We start from the raw sequence: 14468 nt of genomic DNA, 5'->3' as shown, positions 1-14468 counted from the left end.
CTGGAAGAAAAACAAACAGGCTCTGGGGGAGGGAGGAAGCAGGCAGCAGATGCTGGAGGGAGAGCTCTGGTGTCTGGGGGAGTCAGGGCAGACTGGCGGGTGACTGGGCTGGGGGTGGCCCCCCAGGTACCCTATGGCACCAGGCCAGGGTCGGGTCCCTAGACTCTTCCTGCTGGGCCTTGCAGGGAACTTGGGCAGAGAAAGTGTCCCTGGCAGGATGCCACCCCCGGGGGTGCCTATGCGCACGGCGGCTCCCCCATCGTGGGTGTGACAGCACAGCTGGCTGGGTGGCCCAGCCAGGAGCCCAGGCCCCAGCGCTCCCCCGTCCACTCCTACCCACCACCCTGTCTGCAGCCAAGCCCTTGCCTTTGCTCCCCGATACCCCTTCTTCATTCACTTGAGCAGTGACTAGGGGGTCCTAGGATGTATCTTGCCCACTCAAGACGCTGGGGGTCAGTGCAGCAGACAAGCTCATCCTGCCCCAAGGAGCTTCACTCACCCACCTTCACTGGCTCCCCATGACTTCCAGGATAAGGCAAACCCTGAAGGGTGGAGCCTGTTGTCAACTTCAAATCTGGACTCCCCTCTCAGGATTCCAGTCAATGGGACAGGCCCCCAGAGTAGGCAGCTACTCAAGCTCACCGCTTCTCCAAGCCTCTGTCCATGCTAGGCCCTCGGCCTATGGCCCCTGTCCACCAGTCTTTGCAGAAGTCCCCCTCACCCCATCCACGAGCGTCTAGTTTTACACTGGAGACCCCTGGTGTGAGGCTGAGGTGACAAACACAATCAGAGTACACGAGATGCACAGGAGGCCTTGCAGGAGGAGAAGGGTGTGGGGCTGGGGAGGCGCTGGCAGGGGCAGCTGGGCAGAGGTCCTGGGGTACCTGGTAGGTGCCAAAAAGTCAGTGTGAAGCAGAGGGACGCTCCACCCGAAGTGGAGAGGGGACTGCTGCTGCAGGGCCCAGCTCACTCTCCTGCTCATGAACCTTCAAGGGCTCCCACTGCCTGGCCACAGAGTTCAAGAGATGCACCCAAGAGTGGGCATTCCCAGCCTTCACACTGGCTACAAGCTGCCCACCCACCTTTCCTCTGGATTCAGACACACGTACCTGCTGCTCTCTTTTGTACATCTGACTGTGTGTGTTTCACAGCATCTCCCCCGGCCCTGCTCATGGAAGCCCTCAGCTCCATCCCGCCCCGCGCTGTTCTCAGGCTATCTCTCACCTACAGTGTCACGTTCCTGTGTGAGGCACCACTACCAGCCCATTCTACAGCCAAGGCTGAGGCACAGAGAGGTGAAGTCACACACCCAGATCACACAGCTTGAAAATGATGAGGCTGGGCGAGGAACCAGAGAGGCATTACACGGCTCTGTCTGCCCGCAGCCATAGCCTTGGGCTGCCTGCTTTGCCTTTCAGTGGTTACTGTCCCCTCAGCCGGGTCCCAGGCCCTGGAGCTTCTACCCAGCCAGCCAGCCAGCCAGAGGTGAACACCGGGCCAGGACGGTCACACAGCGGGTTGATAATGAACCTATCACACCTGTATGGTGTCAGGTTAACACCAAAATCAGCACCACACGGAAGCCACAGGGCCCCATAGGAGGCCTCGGACTCCTCCAGACCTCAGTTTCCCCTCTCGGCAAGTGGGGGCCGAGCAGCTGGTCCTTAGGCCTCGCACTCCTCCCAGGAAGAAAGCCACATCACATCCGCTGCCCCTTCTGCCTCGGGCCCAGTGGCGGGCCTACCCTGGGAGCCACACCGGCAGCGGAGGAGGGAGGAGCCAGGAAATCCGGGCGGGCGGCGCCCACCCCCAGCCCCGGGCCCGGCGCCGGAGGGGGCGCCGGCTGCCCCAGAAACGCGCTCCAGATGGAGAGGCGCTGCCAGCATTCCTGGAAGGTAACGCCAGGCTGGGGGGCGGGGGCAGTCCGCGGGATACAGCCGCAGCCCGCTGCCAGATGTGCTTCACGAACAGCTGCCCCCGGCTAATAAGGTCAGCTCCTGGCTCCGGCGAGCCGCGCACCCACCGGCCACCTCCGCCAGCCTGGCACCCGCGCCCTCCTGCTTCCCGGGGTGGGCAGGCGGTGCACCCCCCACCCCCAGCCCTGGGGCCGTTGGGGAGGAGCCAGGCCCACACCACCCCTGAGGCGGTGAGGGGGAGCTCAAGCCCCCGCCCCTAAGGTGACGGGGAGGAGTCAGAACACCTCCACACCCGCGAGCTGTCGGTGGGGGGAGAGCTAAGAACCCACCCCTCCGGGGGCCAGAACCCCCTTGGGGTCAGGGAGGCATAAATAACCAGCACACCCCCCCAAGCCAACACTTCCATGCTGCTGGAGGAGGGGTGCAGTTCCGGGCTCGCTCTGATTTTCTGTTTTATTGGCTGTTTCCCTTCTATGACTGAAAGGGGAGACCTAGTGCTAAGTTTGGGGCCACAGCCTGAGGGGGAAGTGCTCACATTCCACGTGCCCCTAGGGTGGGGACCCCCACTCCAGGCTGGGCAGGCTGCCTGGGAAGGGCAGCTGCAGGGAACCGGGGCTCCGAGGACTCCCTGCCCCCCTACCCCGCAGCCTGGCCCCTCTACTTCACCCCAGAAACACTCTGTCCTTCATCCAGAGAAGTGAGGTCACCTCCCTGTGGGTCACAGGGCAGATAGGGGAGCTAGTGTCGGGATCAGGGCCCAGATTCCGCTCCTCCCTTCCACCCAGGTCCCCCACAGGGCTGAGGGCAGCTCCCCCCGCCCAACCCTCCGTACCAGATAAAGGCGCCGGCAGCCGCCTTTGTTTCTCTGGTGTAAACCGAGCCAGATGCGGTCTAATCCCCCAGCTGGGCTGGATTTGCTGGCGGCTGTGGCTCCAACGCCTCCCAACCCCTCCAGCCCCGCCCGCCCCGCTGTGCCCTCGGCCGGCGTTCCCAGGGTTGCTGGGGGAAGGGAGGGGGTTAATGACTTTGGAGCCTCAACCTCACCCACCTCCCCAACCTGAAGGCCAAGGGCAGAAATAAGATCCCAAGGGTCTGGGGATCAAGCTCTCCTGGGCCAACTCACCTCAGGTGAGTCACGTGATTTCTCTGAGCCTCAGTTTTCTTGTCTGTAAAATGGGGGTAAGGAGGTCGCAAGCCACAGGTGGTAGGAAGCTCAGTAAGCTCAGATGCTATTACTAGGATTTAGAAAGATATTCACTTCCCTGAAAACCCACTGTGCGCCACATGGCCCTAACCACACACCCTAGCTCCAGGGCATGGAACAGCAGCGACAGCCACTTAGATGCCCACGGGAATGACTCATTCACTCCTCCCAAGAACCTGAGAACCCAAGGAGGCTCGGGCTAGTATACCCACATGGCACAGATGAAGAAGCTGAGGCCCAGAAAGATCCCCAGATGAGTGAGAGGCAGGATTATTATTAAAAAGTGAGGAAGTGGCCTAGAGAGGTAAAGTGACTTGCCTAGGGTCACACAGCCAACGAAAGGGAGGCAGAATGGATGCACGAGGGACAAATACAGAAGGGGGAGGGCACCTTCCCTTGTAGCACTAGTGGGTTTTTCAAAGTGTGGTCTGCAGCCCTCCAGAATCAGACCCCCGTGACACTTGTTAAAAATGCAGGTTCCTGGGCCCTGGTCTGATCCTGCTGAACAACAGTCCCTGGAGGGTGGGTGCCCTAGGGGTGGGGGTCAAAGCAGCATTCCGCGTTGCTGACCGGGTGGTCCACACTGCACACGGCGGAGGGGCAAGGGCAGAAAGGACCTGGGGCAGGCCAAGCTGAAAGCAAGCAGCCCTGGAGGGGGCTCTGTTCCCTCAGGGACCTGGCCCACCAGCCCTGGGCCACCGGCTGGGAACACAGCCTCACCTGGGCTGGTTCAGCCAGGAGGCAGGCGGGGAGCCGAGCTCAGAACCTGCCAGGAGCGTCTGATGGACGCGGCGCCTCCTTCCAAAGGCCATTAATCATCCAGAGAAACTCCTTGTCAGTCTGTGTGTTCCCCCTGCCTCCACCCATGCACACTGCGCACACCACATGCACAGACACACCCACAAGAACACACACTACGCATACAGGCTCTGTGCGTACATATCACACACCCACAGCCCCCACATGACACACAAGAACACACACTATGCACCCAGGCTCTGTGTGTACACACATCACACACCCACAGCCCCCACACTATGCACACAGGCTCTGTGTGTACACACATCACACACCCACAGCCCCCACATACCACACACGCAAGCACACACACTATGCACCCAGGCTCTGTGTGTACACACATCACACACCCACACCCCCCACGTACCACACCCACACCCCCCACGTACCACACACACAAGCACACACACTATGCACACAGGCTCTGTGTGTACACATGTCACATACCCACAGCCCCCACATGCCACACATGCAAGCACACACACTATGCACACAGGCTCTGTGTGTACACACATCACATACCCACACCCCCCCACATACCACACACTATGCACACAGGCTCTGTGTGTACACATGTCACACACCCACAGCCCCCACATACCACACACATAAGAACACACACTGTGCACACAGGCTCTGTGTGTACCCACATCACACACCCATGTCTCCCAGATGCACCACATAACACACTACAACGTCAACCCACACACATGCACGCAGCAATACAAACATGCAAACATACAGACGTGTGTGCACAGGCTGTCAGAGCAGTTCCCCCTGATGAAAGGAGACAAGCAGGGCCCCTGGAGCTGTTCTAAATGCCCCCAAAGGTGGAGCAGTCCCCACTGGAGGGCCCCAGCCGGGCTCCAGCTCCCCGTTCCCTTGGTTGGGGTGGCAATTCTGCCAACCTGGTGCCTCCTTAGTGCTTTTCATCCCCATCTGAAGCTCTGGCTGGTGGCAGTGATTAATAAAAAATGAGGAAATGAATTAATGATTGGCTGATAAATGTGGCTTGGCAGACGCCTCATCTTTGCAAGCAGCTTTGCAAGGGAGGGAGGTGACTACTCGGATTCTTGGGGCGAGAAGGCTGGTACGCTATTTCCCCATGCGTTGCACTAATGAGGACAAGGCCAGGCATCAGCCCTCAAGAGAGCCCTGGGACCAGAGGCACGTCCCCTGCCTCTGCCTGCCCACCACCCGCTCTGACCCATGGCCACATGCCCAGAAGCCCAGCCGTGGGAGTCCTGCTCAAGCGCGTCACACACTGGAACCCAGAGTCACTCATACGTCCATCCACATCAGAAAGGACACAGACACAGGGCTGATATCCAAGAGAGGCAACCAGGGTATACAGAAGCTTTCTTCAACTGGAGTAGTCATGGAGGCCTCCTGGAGGAGGTGACACTAGCATGTTTGATGAAAAGCAGCAGATATTCTGGGCAGAAGGGCAGGTACCTGAGAGCAGGGCGCTGCTGTTTCTGCGGGGCCTAAGAAGGAAAACCCAGGACATGGGGAGAGGGCCGCCTTCTCCCTGCCTTGCGCCTCACACAGGAACACAGCCAGACCTTGTGAGGGCCTGAGTGGCAGCACCCAACTGAGGACCCGTGTACTCTGCTCCCAAGCCCATACCCTAAGCAGCACCAGGGAGCAACCCTGTCCCTCTTTGCTCTGGACACTCATAGCCCATCCAGCGCCTGAGACCCCGTCTGCCTGCCCCTCTGAGGGTGTCTGACAGGGTGGTCTGAAAAGCCTGCCTGAGGGGAACAGGCTGGTATGAAAATGGGCAGAACATTCACGTTCAGGTGAGGGCTGGCCGTTCAGAGCGTGTCCCCAAGGAGGCAGGCAGCTCGTGGCCTCCTGCGATGTGCATGTTCCTCTGAGTTGAGAAGGCAGCTCCCAGGGGAGCAGCCGTGAAAGCGCCCGCCTCCCTGCGGCCTTGTAGCAACAGACACACCTCCAAAGAGAGGTAGGAACAGCCCACACCTTGGTTCTGGTTCGCCTGCCAAAAAGGTCACCACCGTTCATCTCCCCACTGGGAGGAAGCAAGTCTGGCTGGGACCAGGCCCCATGAGGCTGGCGCTCCCTAAACCAAAGCACAGGGGCTGCCAAGCACCGGCACCTGCAGCTGTCAGAGAAGAGCCACAGACGGACACCCACCAGCTGGCAGAGTCAAGGGGTCCGCAGGCCAGGACCATGACGACTCCCCATGTGCTTTTGCAAGTTGTTCTAAATCTTTCAAGTTTTCTAAGGCATCATTTTGTGCTGTGGGAAGAGTAAGTGTTATTAAAGACACTCATGGGGGAAGGAGCAGAAATGACCTTGCTACAAAAATGAAACTGAAGGTTTAGACGGGCTTTGGGGGCTAAGCAGTTAGCTGCCTCAGTGGAAGACCCAGTAGAGCCTGCATTATCACTCACACAGGCAGCTCTGCCCAGGGAGCTTCTAGGAAAGGAGGGGGAGCTACAGTCAGCCAGCTGTCTCCCATTCCAACCACACATCCAGCTATTGGTCCATCTATCTGTCCATCTAAGCACCTATCTGTTTAACCATCAGCACATTCATGCCTCCATTCATCTGTCCATCTATCTATCCTTCACCTTTCCATCACTCACTCATCTGGAGTAAGCAACTTTTTCACTGTATCTAACCAGCATCTGTCCCTCCCTGACCCAGTGGCCCCGTCCACCAACAGACTCCTTTCCCCTCTACAAGGGTGGGCCGGTCAGAATCTTCCTTGGCACATTTCCCAGGAATTCCTCTCCGTGCCCTCTTTGGAATCACTAGATGCTAGCCTAGAACTGACCTTAGCCATCTCTGACCCGTGAGGAGAACATGCCCGAGGATGCATTCCACACAGGGGAAAGCAAAGCTGAGGATGGAGACCGGCGGAAGGACTGATGCGTCTGGATCCAAGGGTGCCTGGGCTCAGCTGCACCGTCACTGGTTACAGGAGTCCACAAACACACTTTTGGAATTGGGTTTGTGGCATTTGCAAACAGAGAGGAGTGTGGGTAACACGAGCTGTTCCAGTACAGTACAGGGTGATTCAGAACCTTCTAGATGTTCATTCCTGAGTCACACAAGGACGCCCAAAAGACACACACGCCCTGTTGCAGCCTTCCAGAGGCTGACCCCCAGCTCGAGGTGCAGTTCTGAAACGAACGCGGAGGAAGCACCCCGCCCAGATGCTCGATGCCAGCACGGGGTCCACAGACCCAGGCCAGGCTCCTGCCACTGAGCCTCATTCCTCATCTGTAAAATGGAGGTGGCAACCCCTGCTTGAAGATCAGGCCAATTGGGCTGCTCCCCACCAGCCATTCCTATCTGCTTCTTTTTCTGATGGCAGAGCCTGCCGCGCGTGAAGTCTGGAAAGGTCAGATACTTGTATTCCCAGCACCTTGCAATTACAGATGGGCATGTGACCCAACTTGGACAGATGGACCCAAATTTGCTAAGGTCTTCTGGAAAACACCCTTGCCCCAAAGAGAAAATGGCAAAGGAGACCCCATCCCTTCCCATTCTGCTTTTGGATGCTATCCTCCTGTAAGAATGCGATGCTTGGAGCTGTGGCAGCCAGCTTGTGACCAAGAGGAAAGGGCTGAGACTATTATACTTGGATTCACTTTAATTTAAGGGAAAGGTTGCCTCTTGCACACCGGGGGCTAGGGGCTGCAGCTGGCACTGTCAACATTGGCTGTAGGAGGTGATCTCGTGAAGAAGCTAAAAGCATGGATTCTGGAATCAGCTCTATCTACTACTTGCTGGCTGTGGGACCTTTGGTAATTTACTTAACTCCTCTGTGCCTCCATCACCTTCTCCATAAAATGCGAACAGTATTTTGCGAGTGTTAAACAACTTAGTATACATGAAAACATTTTGCACAGTGCCTGGCACATAGAAAGTGCCCCCAGAGGACATCAGCTCTAATTAGCCATCACTGTCAGAGAATGTGGGGGTGCAGGAGGGCCAGGCCCCAGGGGGAAGCCAGGTGGGCACAAAGGCCCCGCCCACAGAAGTGGAACGGGAGCCGCAAGCCTGCTCCCGGCCTTGGCACTGCGGAGGCTGTGCTGACTTGCTCTGTGTTCGCCCTGCCAAGGCCAGAGCAGCTGGCTCCAGCCTGCCGATGCCTGCAGGGAGAGACACCCCTCCATGCAGCCGCCCGTCTCCCTCCACCCCTGCCGACCCAGAGCCAGCGTGGCAGCCCCGAAGTGGGCACCCTGTCGGCCTGGGGCAGACCTCAGCCCAGGTCCACAGAGGCCCCCCACCCCAACTCTGCAAGCTGTGCTCCTGACTCCAGCCAAGTAGCCTCCCCTTCGAGGAGGAGGTGGTGTCCCTCCACCCCTCCCGCCAGAGCCGACCATGGAAGCAGTTCCGTTTGGCTGCCATACTGCAGTGACTCAAAAACAATTGTTTGGCTTGTCGGACGCCCAGGCCCTGCACAGCTCGGAACAGACTGCGGGGCTGGGGGCCTTGTAACTTGGGTGTGTTCTCTCCCCAGGGAGGGCGGGAGGCCCCAGGCCCCTTTGCGGCATGGTACACTGAGACACGTCTCTGCATCTTCTTTTCATCAGAAACGATAGAGCTGCCCTCCTGCCAGACTGCATCCATCCACGACACATGCGGTTCTCGCCGGCCTGGGAAGCTGCCAGAATCAGTGTGAGCAAGGTTCCTACTCAGGTGGCTCAGTGGTGAAGAATCCACCTGCAATGCATGAGACGTAGGTTTGATCCCTGGGTCAAAAAGATCCCCTGGAGGAAGAAATGGCAACCCGCCCCAGTATTCTTGCCCAGAGGACCCCAAGGACAGAGGAGCCTGGTGGGTTACAGTCCATGGGGTTGCAGAGTTGGACACGACTGAGCAGGCACAAGGTTCCTACGCAGTCAGGGGAGGGGCTGCTCACTCCTGACATCTGGCATCTCCATGACAACCCCAGACACAGGCCCCGTGGTTAGGCCTGTTCTGAACGTGAGGACACGGAGGCTCAGAGGCAGAAGTACCTCGCCTGGGTCACAGCGCTGGTTTGCGGCAGGGGAGGACTGGGTCCCAGGCTCAGGTGATCTTAAAGCCTTGGCATTAACTGCATGACTCAGCACCCCCAGAAGCTTTTGGCCCAAGAGCTTCGCCCTCCCCATCCTGGCCATCCTGCATGTTGCTGCCCAAGAACGATGCTCAGGAACCTCCCCTGCTCACCCACCTTCAGAGGCTCCCCAGCACCCACAGTAAAAAAAACACAAACCCTCTGTACAGGCCTCTCCATCTCTGATCTCCGACATCATGCCTATAGTCCATTCACTCCTCACAAGCTGAGTGCTAGGGTCCGTAGAGACTGGATCACACATCTGCCCCAGCAGGCCAGCTGCACCCACCGCAGGGCCTCTGTGAGCTGCCCCTCTGTCTGGAAGCTGTTCTCCCCCCATGCCCCGTGGCATGCCTGCCCTCCATCCTGGGAGAGGCCAGCCTGTTCATCCCAGGCAGTGCTCCCCACCGCCACCCCACCCCAGTGTCTTCTCTACTACACTCTTCTCACTACTGGCAGGGCATCCTGTGGCATCGATTTATGCTTAACGTTTGAGGCCTCCGATCAGATGGTGAGGCAGGACCTGGCCTGTCTTGTTTCCTGCTGCACCCCCTGTGCCCACACACGGCCAGCATGCAGGACACGCTGAGTGAATTAGTGAATGAGTTCCCTTCTCCCAGGGCTCCTCACGGAGCCAGCATGTATCCGGAGTCCTGACTGGCCTGAAATAACCTCCCTGCTACGTTCTCTGCCTACGCTTATCCTCTGCGACTCCCAGAGTTTCCTTCAAATTGGCCCAACAACCCCCGACTCTGGCCCCAACCTGCAAGTTCTCCTCCAGGACAGGATGCCGTCCAGAGGCTCCTCAGTCATGCAAACATCCCCAAACTTGCCTGTGTGGTTCCTGCCACCTCAATCACCCTTTCCGGCCACCTCCTGCACATCCCACAGGAGCCCTTCAAGTATTCCCTCCCTTGCAAGGTAGAGCTGATCACATCCCCTTTTGACACTTCTGTCCTGTGGACACACACCCACTATGAGGGCCTCATGCATTTGCCTTCACTGATCATGAGGCTGCATGCATACAGCAGGCGCTCACTACACCATTAGAGCATAACCCACCATCTCTTCTCATCCTTCACAATGTACAGGCCTCCCTGACTGGACAGGAATGCTCTGATGGCAGGGGCTCTTTTGTTCATTGCTACATTCTCAGTACAAAATCCAGAGAAGGCAATGGCACCCCACTCCAGTACTCGTGCCTGGAAAATCTCACGGACGGAGGAGCCTGGTGGGCTGCAGTCCATGGGGTTGCGAAGAGTCGGACCCGACTAAGCGACTTCACTTTCACTTTTCACTTTCATGCATTGGAGAAGGAAGTGGCAACCCACTCCAGTGTTCTTGCCTGGAGAATACCAGGGACGGGGGAGCCTGGTGGGCTGCCGTCTATGGGGTCGCACAGAGTTGGACACGACTGAAGCGACTTAGAAGCAGCAGCAGCAGCAGTACAAAATCAGATGCCTGTTAAATGGATGGATGGACCAATGCACTGATGGATGGACAGGTGGATGCACGGAAGGACGAAAGGAAGGAGGAATGGATGGATGGACTGGTGGGTGGACGCCCGAAGGAAAACAAGATACATGGACAGGTAGATGCCATGAGGAGCCAGGCAAGACAGAACTATGAAGGGACGGGGGAGGACAGGCAGGTGCATGGCAGACAGATGGGCGATGGACACGCGTGTGGACAGTGCAAAGGAAATTGGTGGATGGATGGGTAGGTGGAAGGACGGACGGCAGGCAGGCAGGCCAGACGCATACACGCATGGGATGGATGAAAGGACAGAGAAGATGCACGCACGGAGGACGGCTGGGCAGGCAAGTGGGTGAGGAGGACGGCCGCTACTCGGGCCACTGATCTCTTATGGGCAATCTCAGTGTTCTGACCAGATGAAGAGCCCCCCAAAGGAGCCTCCCCCCCTCACCAACAGGTGCTACCACTGCTCTGAGTGAACAGAGGGGGTGGGTATCTCCTCAGTTCTCCAGCTACACACACACACACACACACACACACACACACACACACACCCCCCACACACACTCCAGGAGCATCTCAAGGAGCCTGAAGACTGTGTGGACAGGCTGCCATCATAGCAGTGGACACTCATGGGCCCTTACTCCCTACCCGGCCCTGTGCCGAGCCCTTCCCTGGATACCCCACAACGCCCAGGCAGCAGGTGGCTCACTAACTTTATCAACAGGGAAACAGGTCCAAAGGGGCTAGATTACCACCCGCAGTCACAGAGTTGCAGGAGGCTGAGCCGGGGGTCAAACCCAGAGCCTGAACTCTCAGCTACTCTGCTGCCAGCAGGCCCCAGCCGTGGCCACCACGTTCCACCTCCTACTTTATGGCATTTTCACTCTCTCTGTCCTTCCTCTGAAATCTACTTAGTGTTTCTTACTTCATAATCTCCCTTAAGTCAACTCATTTTTTTAAGCTTAAATATATTTATAATGTACATGACTACCCTAAAAGGAAAATCAGTATTAAGCAACATAAGTGGAAAATAACCCTAAAAATACATACTGTGAAAATGATGCAATGCTATTCAATTTTAGCCAAATAAAATGCCCAATGAAGGCTCGGGACCCAAGACCTATTCTCTCTCTATTAAAGATGGAGATCAGCGAGTGTGGTGGTTTAAAAACATATCCATGGATGCTCTGACATGCCTCCCCCTGAAGAGGCAGAGCCCTTGAGTGTGGGCCAGACTTAGGGATTCGCGTCCCGTGAAGAGAACAGGGCAGAAGTGACCACGCGTGGCTTCTGAGACCAGGTCATTTGAGGCACTGAGGCTCCCCACTGGTTCTTTCTTGGGTCACTGACTCTGGGCAAAGCCAGCTGCTCTAGGGAGACACCCACACGGCAAGGAGCTGAGGCTCCAGTCGAGGCTGTGTGAGGCGCCATCTTGGAGCTGACCGCCCAGCCCCAGTCAAACCTTGTTTTAAGCTACAACATTTGGGGGCATTTGTGACACAGCAAGCAATAAGGGGGCGCTGAAGAGAGCCCGAGACTCTCCACGAAGCAGTCAGAGTGATCAAAGGCCAACTGAAGGGTGGCTGGTGGACCCTGATGGGACTCAACATATTCTTTGATGCCACGTCCATGCCTGCCCTCTCCACTCTGCTCCCCACCCAGCAGCCAGAGGGATAGGGTTCCACCCATCAGGTTACATCTCCCCAGGGAACCACCCCAACAAATCCCCTTCCCACTTGGAACTCTCAGGGCTTGACATCCTCCAGTCCTCCTGGGCTCCCCTTCCTCCCTATTCACCCACCGGCCGAGCCAACCACCCGCTTTACCTACACAGTCCCAAGCGCGTCCCCACCAGAACTTTCACAGTGATTGCTCCTCTTCCCTTCTGCCAGGACCACTCTTCGCCTGACCAGCCCCTCCTGCCAGTCAAAGCTGTGCCTCCCAGCCGCTCCCAAGCATGCCAGTCAATCCCCATACAGCCCCTGCTCATCAGCTCCCTCCAGGCTTCCCCACCTCTCCGGTGATACCTGGCTGCAGGTTTATCTGACAGCACGGTGTGTACCTGTTCCCTCCTTTCTTCTCAGTCAGGTCCGCCTGCAGAAGATGAACTGGATGGGGGAAGGTGTGGGGAGCGGAGGGAGGTCTGACCTGTTCAGAGCTGGGTCTCCTGTACTCAGAACATGCTCAGCAGACCTCCACGGAATGAATGATGGAGCTTCTGGATCCCACCAAGGACTGGGCATCCAGGAAACCAGGGAGTCTGACTCAAACTAAGCTATAAACTGGAACTGGAACAGCTCTCGCTAATCTGTAGAGCCTCCAGCTCCACTCAAATATAACAATGTTCTGCAGCTGCCAACCAGACCCAGGGTGCTTTTTTTTTAAGTTTGGCTTCTGGAACCTCTCCTCTGTTCCTCAACCCCCCTCTTCCTTTGCTTCTCCCCTGGTCCCTCTCTGTGTCCACTCCTGTCATCGACATACAATTTTCTGCCACCGTTTTCTGCTCCTTGGTCTGTTCTCTCCACCGCATCCAGGGATTTTGGCCCCTACACGGAAAACCTCTGTGTGTGCTCTGTGCTGCCCAGGCAGCGTCTCTGCCTCCATAACATCTTGAAAATAGCACTGGAAGTGGGTATGGAGTTTCAGTTTGGGTGATAAGAAAGTTCTGGAACTACATGGTGGTGATGGTCACACAACAGCACACACAAACACTTAACGCCACTAGGCTGGACCCTTTAAGATGGTGTAATGGTAAATTTTACATGATGTTTATTTTTTTATACAGTAAAGAACGGTAAGAAAAATGGTGCTGGCCCCATTTGGTCATCATCAAGCTTAGCAGTTTGAAGACTTTATAATTCATAACACTGGTAAGTCTAAAGGCACTTTTCTGGGTTTTCCTGAGGTAGAATACTCGGGTGTGATTGCTTTGATGCCTGCCTGCCCATAAACCATATTCTCCTTCATACAACTAATCAGTAAATGAACAAAAACATCAATCTGGTAAAACCACCTAGAAAATGAAATTTCAAAAAGTTTTACAGCTTTGGGGATATGCAGCTTTTAAATTTTTGTTTTCCTCTTTCTTACACAAAAATTAAACTAGAAAGAGAAGAGAAGTCACAGTATTAATGAAGCCCTGTGGTGGATCCAGGCCTCTGTGCAGTGAAGGCCAGCCCAGGCAGGTGACCAGAGAGACAGAAAATAAATCAACAAAAACTTCCCCACCTCCCAAGGTGCATTTTCAACAGGAATGACCCCCACCCATCCAATCCACGAAGCGAACTGGGACGCATTTTTTAATTGGGCCATGCTTTCAGCTTCCTGGGCTGTTCTAGGAAATGCCAAAATCATTACAATTTTCAAATTATTTGATCTGACAGAGATGCTGGTACATGGCCATGGGAGATGGGAATGGGCTGTTTTGAAAAACAGATACAAAGATTTTTAAAGCTGCTGGCGGGCTGGTTTCCACCATCCACGATGCCCTGGAGAACTAATGCAATTGTGCTGGGATGTGAAACTATCCCCCCCGGGGATGTGTAGAGGCCATGGTCCTGCACTCAAGGGCGCTGCCTCCAGCATATCCTATGGTCCTGTGACCACTTGACCAACTGGCCCTCAGGCAAGGGGTGCAGGAGTTCTGCTCTGGACCCAGCTGAGGGCTGGGCTCCGCGCGCTGCCGTTCTGGACAAGTCTGTCCCTGAGGTCTCCTTGGATCCATTCAGGGCAGAGTCTGATGGAGAAAGCTGGGGCCTCTACCCTGAAGCATGTCATTCTACTGAGGACCCTGGGGCGGGGCAGAGGGGCACTGGGGGCCAGGCTAGGTCCCTGCCAGCGTGGACGTGGCCGAAAGGAAGAGAGGTGTGGAGCCAGCGTCCTGCCCTGTCCTCTCCCCAGCGCCCCTGTGGACCCCCAGCTGCCCTGTGGCCAGGCTAGTGCAGGCCTCTCCCGCCCTCCCTGAGGTGGGTCACTGAGTTGGGGTGACTCTAGG

The 14468-nt window shown here is 56.6% G+C and overlaps 1 protein-coding gene and 2 long non-coding RNA genes across 8 annotated transcripts in view; 1 reads left to right on the top strand and 2 right to left on the bottom strand.

Annotated features, from left to right (window-relative positions):
* Nucleotides 1-2843, bottom strand: part of LOC147353043 (uncharacterized) — a 39076-nt gene extending 36233 nt beyond the window's left edge. The window contains exon 1 of the long non-coding RNA XR_015145323.1: nt 2749-2843. This is a non-coding gene — a long non-coding RNA (uncharacterized LOC147353043). The remainder of the gene's footprint in view (nt 1-2748) is intronic.
* The window catches only part of GSE1 (Gse1 coiled-coil protein), a 395294-nt gene that overhangs the window by 340821 nt on the left and 40005 nt on the right, over nt 1-14468 (bottom strand). Inside the window, exon 2 of one of the 6 annotated variants that reach the window (XM_086350200.1) lies at nt 7529-8619. The exons of the other annotated variants lie outside the window; for them this stretch is intronic. Within the exon in view, the coding sequence (XP_086206326.1) occupies nt 7846-8619 (774 nt within the window). The 3' untranslated portion in view covers nt 7529-7845. Of the gene's footprint in view, nt 1-7528; nt 8620-14468 lie in introns of those variants that run through there. 6 annotated transcript variants of the gene reach the window in all.
* Nucleotides 1537-12833, top strand: LOC147353042 (uncharacterized). Its single transcript, XR_015145321.1, has 2 exons — nt 1537-1989; nt 8490-12833. It is a non-coding gene; the product is annotated as an uncharacterized LOC147353042 (long non-coding RNA).

The sequence above is a fragment of the Bos grunniens genome, chromosome 18, assembly GCF_055505025.1.
Source record: "Bos grunniens cultivar Pamir isolate PY7600 chromosome 18, Bosgru_T2T1.0, whole genome shotgun sequence".
Taxonomy (NCBI): Eukaryota; Metazoa; Chordata; class Mammalia; order Artiodactyla; family Bovidae; genus Bos; species Bos grunniens.
Note: the sequence above shows the minus strand (reverse complement) of the source record. Positions and strands in the feature narration are given on the sequence as shown.